Genomic DNA, 7,428 nt, shown 5'->3' on the forward strand with positions numbered 1-7,428 from the left:
TGGAGGTTGCTGTGAGCTAGGCTGATGCCACGGCACTCTAGCCCGGGCAACACAGTGAGACTCTGTCTGAAAAAAAAAAAAAAAAGTGAAGTTGAACATATTTTCATATGTTGAAGGGACATTTTATATATATGTAAGTTTTTATATATTTTTTTTGTGAATTGTCTCTTCGTGGCTTTTGCCTGTTCTATAGTTGTTTTGTGTTTTTTCTTGTTTTAAAAAATTCTTTCTTTTAGCTTTGTGATAACTGTTGCAGATATTTTCTTCCCAACTTGCCATTTGTCTTTTGCTCATGCTGTTGTTTTTTTTGGTTTTTTTTGAGACAGAGTCTTGCTCTGTTGCCTGGGCTAGAGTGCTGCGGCATCAGCCTAGCTCATAGCAACCTCCAACTCCTGGGCTCAAGCGATCCTTCTGCCTCAGCCTCCCGAGTAGCTGGGACTACAGGCATGCACCATCATGCCTAGCTAATTTTTTTTTTATATATATTTTTAGTTGTCCTGCTAATTTCTTTCTATTTTTTTAGTAGAGATGGGATCTCACTCTTGCTCAGGCTGGTCTCGAACTCCTGACCTTGAGCAATCCTCCCGCCTGGGCCTCCCAGAGTGCTAGGATTATAAGCATGAGCCACCACGCCCAGCCCATGTCGTTTTTAGCTATACAAAAATTTGTTTTTATTCAGTCATATAAAAATATTTACAGTTTTATCTTTCATTGCATCTAGAGCTTGAGTCATAGAAAGCTCTCCCTTCCATCCAGGTTATAGAGGAATTCACCCAGAAGTATTTTATAAAGCATTTGTTTGTTTGTTTGTTTAATCCTGAATTAAATAACCAGTTAATTAATTTCGACGGGATGGCTGGGGAGCCAGGATAATAACAGAAATTAGTAAAAATAGCAGGTGGCTTATAACAAGCTATAAACCTACTGGAAGATGATCAGAAATCTAACCTTTGTTAATTATGGTAAATTCTCATGGTAGGGATTAGGTAGATGTTTTTTGTCCCTTGATTTAATGATCGTTAACAGCAAATTGTATTTTAAAGTGCATGCCTGTTGGCGATGATTAAAGTTTTGGCATTTCTAAAACACAGGAGTTAGATTTAGTACATTCTCCACAGAACTTGCACTGGAAAGTGGCACAACTCAAATTTTGTGTGTTCTGCATATTGAAAGCATACATGTAAATGCCTGTGTGTACATATCACATGTAGCTGTACTTCAACTGCTTGGCTTTTGCTGCATTCGAAATGCATGCTTTGGCAATTAAATACAAAGACAGTGCTTTTCTAGAAGCTAGAGTTGCAAGAGCCTTAGCCATTGAGAGTCTAGAAGCAAGACAGAAGAAGCCAATTTGAATGAGGCCAAAATGGATGTGACTCAGTTGCCAAACTTTATATGAGAAGCGTTCCTTACACCCTCACTCAGATTCTATTACTTTTACTACATACGCAGTTATTTTCAATTTGATTATCTGGTATCATAGCCAGCGGCGTATTTAAAAAAGAAAGAAGGGAATGCTATAAGAAGCAAAAACATACCTAGCCAAAAATAACAACAGACAGCCTCAAGGCAAAGGAACAAAAGAAAAACTACAAAAGACAAATGGAAAAATTAAAACTCAAGAACTTGAAGCCCAGTAGAATTTAGCTAAGGGATAGTAAACAACCACGTCTCAGTGGCTCCAGGAGAGCACTGTTGATAACATAGTCCAAATATTAGAAGTTTGTAATGGAAATCTTGGTTATAAGAAGACTCAATTACATTCGTAAGAAATTATATCATGTGCTTTTAGAAATATTTTCATTCAAATTATAAAAAGATTTTATATGTAAAGAGGGATTGTTACCTTACACTAGTAGTAATAGCAAACATTCAGTCCTGTGGTTTATGTATGGAATTTTATTTAATTCTTCCAGCAACCCTCTGAGGCTGATACAAATACCAGTAACCCTGAGATACCATTTCCCTAATCTGAAATCCCAAATAAATAACCATTATACCTTTCTAGATCTGAATTCTATAAACACATTGTGCTTTCTGGAGGGTCTACTATGTACCCTGGCCTGCCATCGAGGTTGGAACGAGAACTTAAACAGCTCTACTTGGAACGAGTTTTAAAGGGAGATGTGGAAAAACTTTCTGTAAGTATCAATAATCCGACTATATTAACATTCTTAAAACTCAGAAAAGTAGTTTGTGAATCTTGACAACCACTAGAGGGAGCAAGAAGTCTTCCTAAACAAATTCCCACTGCAATCAAGTGCATCCTGGAAGAGATAGGTCGAAGTAAATGGTTCAAGGTGAGCTCTATCCCAGAATGGTGGTACTATATTCAGTGGATTGAGACAGGTCAGGGCCAAACGTTCTGGTTCATCTGTACCAACCAGCATGGATTCGTAGATGCCTCTAAGTACATGGGAAGAACCTGCTACACTATGGAGAAATAAATGCCCTACTTGGGGCTTTTTGTTGTTGTTTTTTGTGGGAGGTTTTGTAACTTTTTGGATATGTAATCAGCCTTCAGCACTACACTTGGGCTATCTCATATTTCTGATTTTAGGTTATTTTTTGGCTATTTGTTGCATGTGTCTTTTCTCCCCAGATTGTAAAACATCATGTCTTCAGTTCTTTTGCATTCCAGTGATTGTCATAGCTCTCGAAACTGACTTTAATTGGTAGTTGTTCATATGTACAGCAGAAAGAAATTTTTAAACTAATATATGATAGTTGATGTTTCTTTGACATCCCAAACTCTCCCCTGAACTCTGGACTATGTGAAGTACACTGTATGTACTCAAGCAAGAGTCATTTAATCCTGGGTTAATCTCTGAGATTTATCTCACTGACTTTGATCAACTCTTTTAGATAATGAGGTTACATACTACAGAGTACTGTGTATTTTGGAGACACTAATGTTACATCTTATATGACTTAAATTGTTGAAATTGAGTATGTGCTCACATACATTAAACAAAGTAAAGACTGGAAAGGAGCCATGCTAAGTACTTCACTCATTTTTCTGACTTTATTGAGTTACACATGTAATTTAAAGTCAGTCTCAGGTAATTATTTATTCAGCAAACATTTTTTGAACTCCTGGGTGCCTAACATTGGTCTAGGTGCTGGGGACAAAACAGTGGTGGACAAAACCCAAATCCCTGATTTTTAATGTAAATAATATATCTGTAGTAATAAGTGCTGTGAAGAAAAGTAAAGAGCTAGAAAATGGTAGTGGTTGGGGAAGTCATGTGCTCCTTCATAAACTGTGGTCAGGAAAGGCCTCTCATGAGGTGACTTTTGATCAGAGATCTGAATCAAGTGAGGGAGTGAGCCTATGACTACTGGGGGAAGAATCTTCCAGGCAGCAGCAGGGCAAAAGCCCTAAGTTGGTGGGAGTGTGCCAGTGTGGCTGGAGCAGAGTGAGCATGGGAGAGGGGTGGGAGCTCAGGTCAGAAAGTGGCAGGGAGGCAGGTCTCGTTTAACCATGGTAAAGGGATTGGCTTTACTCCTAGTGCGATGGAAGGTCTTGGAAGGGTTTTGAGAAGAGAAATGATAGGATCTGACATGATTTTTTAAAGGATCATTAAGTCTGGTGTGAGGAATAGATTCTTGGGGGAGGAAGGAACAAAGGTGGACATAGAAAGACCAGTTAGGAATCTATGAGAGGAGGGAAGAGGTGGTAGAGGTTAAAAGAGAGGAGGATGTTGAAACTCTTGTCTTGGAGAATGGAAGAGAGAATAGAGAAATATAGTAGGCTTGCCAAGCAGCACTAAGGGCTTATTTGAGGTTAAAGGTAAATTTAAAGCAAAATGTTGAATTTTTTTTTTTTTCCTATCTTGTTCAGCTGCTTGAGAGCTGGTGTAGAGAGCTGATAAGTTGTTTTGCCAAATGAGTATGAGAGGGAGAGAAGTACAGAGTCACTAAGGATGATGTCAGGAAGTGGTGGAGAAAACATGTGCATGCACAAACCAAGGATAGGTATGAGAAGAAATAACCTGGAGATCTATAGATGTCTGCAGGGATCTATTGATGACTTCAGCAAGGAGGAGTGGTAGATGGAATAGTCTGATAGAATGAGTTTCAAAGGGGCAGTGGAGGAAGGAGATAGAAGCAGCAGTGAAGAGCAAAGAACTTGTATTACCAGATCTCCAGGGTTAAGAAGGTAGTGTGAGAGAGAAACAGCAACCAGTTGAAAATATACAGGGGAAACAGTGTCTTTAGGGGCTAGCTAAGTTTCCCTTAGAGCAGCGGTGGGCAAAGTATAGCCCCTCTGCCAAAACTGGCAGGTTTTGTAAATAACATTTTATTGGAACACAGCCAGGCCCATCTGTTTACATGGTGTTGCCTATTGTCACATACTGTCTATGGCTGCCTTCTAGCTACATGTAGGGTTGGGTAGTTGCCAGAGAGACCCACGAAGCCTCAAGTATTTACTTTCTGGCCCTTTACAAAAAAGGTTTGCGGAGCGCTACCTAAGAGCAAAAAAATAACTAGAGCAATTAAAACAGTAGGTTAGTCTCAGAATTATTATAAGTAAAATGAGGTTTTTCTTTGCCATAGATTACCAGATTCTTACAGTTTACTTATGTGACAGAAAGACAAATAATTTAGAATGCCATAATTAGCTTTGAGTCTTTTTTGCAGGATCTGTGACACTGTAAATAAAAACTGCTATGTCATCTGAAGGTTTCTCTTTCAGATGTTGACCTCTCATACAGATTACTGTGTCCTTTCTAGATAATTAATAGTAGCTACAGAGTATAAAACTTTTCCCAGTTGTCTTTAATTTTGGTTACTGTGTTCATTTTCTCCAACATCCCCATGATTTGTTTTGACCATATTTGGCCTTGTTTATTTTGGGAACATTTCATTTGAATTTGAGACAATAGAAAGTGAGCTTTGCTTAGAAGAAAAAACTTAAATTTTACTCTATTGCATTGGACTAGAGTCATAGCTAGACCTTTAAGAAATTATCCAAGTCTTTTTTTTTTTTTTTCACCTGGGGAGAGATGATATTGATATCCAAGTCTTCATTTGACAGTTAAGTGACTTGTCCCTGTGGTCACCTGCCAGTGGATGAAAACACCTGCTATTCACCTCTGATACTTGAGCTGTCAGTAGAATCATCAGTGTCATAACTTACCCATCAAATCGGGACACTTTAGAGTACCGTTAATAATAATGGTGGGACAACAGGTGTAAATCAGGACTGTTCTAAATTCACTAGGATGGATATGTGGTCTTCTAACTGTGAGCTTTGGTCAAATTACTAAATGGCTCTGTACCTCAGCTACCAAATCCTGCTGTCCTGCTTATCACAGGACTGTTGTGAGATTTGGCCAGAAACTATATGAAAAAATCATTTTCATAAAGCAGAAAACACTGTGCACTTGTGCATTTTATTATCCTCTCTTTCTCTAGAAATTTAAGATCCGCATTGAAGACCCACCCCGCAGAAAGCACATGGTATTCCTGGGTGGTGCTGTTCTAGCAGATATCATGAAAGACAAAGACAACTTTTGGATGACCCGACAAGAGTACCAAGAAAAGGGTGTCCGTGTGCTGGAGAAACTTGGTGTGACTGTTCGATAGACTCCAAAGCTTATTCCCATCATGCTCCTAACACTTTCTTTTTTCCTTTATTGCCAATCTTTGAACTCATTCAACTCCAGGACATGGAAGAGGCCTCTCTGTGTGTGCCCTTTGACTGGGAAGGTCAAGTTTTATTCTGGTGTCTTGGGGAAGCTTTGTTAAATTTTTGTTCATGTGGGTAAATCTGACTGTTTAATTCAACCGCTTTCCTACAAACACAACAAGAGGGCAAAGGGTCCTGTCTGCTGCTTTGTTTCTTCTAAGTAGGCATTTAGGTCATTCCTATAGGCTTCCTATTTTGACTTTACTGCTCTAATGCTGCTAGTTTTAGTCTTTAGCACACTAGGTGGTATGCCTTTATTAGCATAAGAAAAAACTTTAACAGGAGCTTTTACATATTACTGGGGTTGGGGGTGGTTAGGGATGGGTGGGCAGCCTCTGAACCCTTTAGGGCATTTCCTCTGTAGTGTGGCACTTTGAGCAGTTACTGCTGCAGCTTTAAATACCTTAAAGTTTCTCTTATTAACATCGTAGGGAAATGTTAGGTTCAGAACTAAATAAAGTGTTTTGGGTGGGTTTTTGCGTGGGGAGGGGCAGTGGGTGGTCTTTTGATTTTGATTTTTGAGGTTTTTCTCTCTGGGGTACCTAAGATGAACTTTATTTACAATACTTTGATTTGGCCATTTTTCTTCTACTTTTGGTCTGCCTGGAACTGTTTCCATGTGATATAAAAGGAAGGTGTAGTATTCCATTACCATGTGGCTTAGGGATTTATTTGTTTTTTCAAATCAAACATGTTGGCTGGGACTGGACTCCCTAGAATCTATCAATGGAAAAGTAATGTTTAAAAATGCTTTTGGTAATTCAAATTACAATTTTAAAAGTGCTTAAGACTGGTGTTTTCTAAATGCTTCTGTTTATTCCAGAATCATTAAGGTAACCCGGTGCCAAGTACCATTCTTATAGATTATTCTTTTATATAACTGATCAGTGTTTATTTAATAAAACAAGCAGGTACTTATAAATAACTGGCAGTAGGTTATTCTAATTGTTGAGTTAAAAATAACATTGGAATATGGGACTTGTTGCCAGTTGGGTAATTTTCATCAGGTTTTCTTTTGGTTTGGTTTGAAACCTGAAAGTGTAAAATTTGACTGTTTAAAATGATGGCCAAAAAAATCAAGATTTAAATTTGTATTTGTACCAAAAACTAATCATAAATGCTAATTCTCAGCCATCTTTTATGCTTGAAAGAAGAATAGTTGGTATTTTGTAAATGTTAGCAAACTTTCCTGCCCATGTCAGAAAATCCTATTTATGAATCCTGTCGGTATTGCTTGGTGCCTGAAAAAAATATCAAATAGTACCCATATGTTAGTTCTTTCTAAGTGTAAAAAGTAAAATAATGAGAAATTGTATCACACTAAGTACAAAATGCAGGTTCTGGAAAAAATGTTTTCTTTCATTTCAAAATATTTTTTTTACTAATAATGGCTTTGAAAGAAGTGGCTTAATTTTGGGGGTGATGAAATCAGAGAAATTTATTGGCTTGAGTCTCTTCGGTGAGAAAATTTAATTTGTTTATATGAAATAAGCAGCAAAAGGTTAGTTTTAGTTATGCAGTTTATGTTAATATTAAAAATTTTTTGTCTGCTTTACCTCAATTTGAATAAGTAAGTTTGCCTGCATGCTGGACATGCTTCAGTACACGTGAATAGCCAATGAAAAATGTCTACTAGCTTTGGGGAATGTGGATCTCAGAGTCACTTTAGAATTCTAAAGTGTTCCTAAATCATGTTCTTATAAATACCCCCAGCCTTTTGAGTACTGGGCTTA

At 37.8% G+C, this 7,428-nt stretch overlaps 1 protein-coding gene across 1 annotated transcript in view; it reads left to right on the forward strand.

Annotated features, from left to right (window-relative positions):
* The window catches only part of ACTR2 (ARP2 actin-related protein 2 homolog (yeast)), a 33,615-nt gene extending 26,584 nt beyond the window's left edge, over positions 1 to 7,031 (forward strand). Inside the window, exons 8-9 of the mRNA XM_012639209.1 lie at positions 2,009 to 2,141; positions 5,422 to 7,031. Coding sequence (XP_012494663.1) covers positions 2,009 to 2,141; positions 5,422 to 5,592 — 304 coding nt within the window. The 3' untranslated portion in view covers positions 5,593 to 7,031. The remainder of the gene's footprint in view (positions 1 to 2,008; positions 2,142 to 5,421) is intronic.
* Positions 7,032 to 7,428: the final 397 nt, after the last annotated feature.

Source organism: Propithecus coquereli, unplaced genomic scaffold (genome assembly GCF_000956105.1).
Source record: "Propithecus coquereli isolate 6110/MARCELLA unplaced genomic scaffold, Pcoq_1.0 Scaffold138, whole genome shotgun sequence".
NCBI classification, from domain to species: Eukaryota; Metazoa; Chordata; class Mammalia; order Primates; family Indriidae; genus Propithecus; species Propithecus coquereli.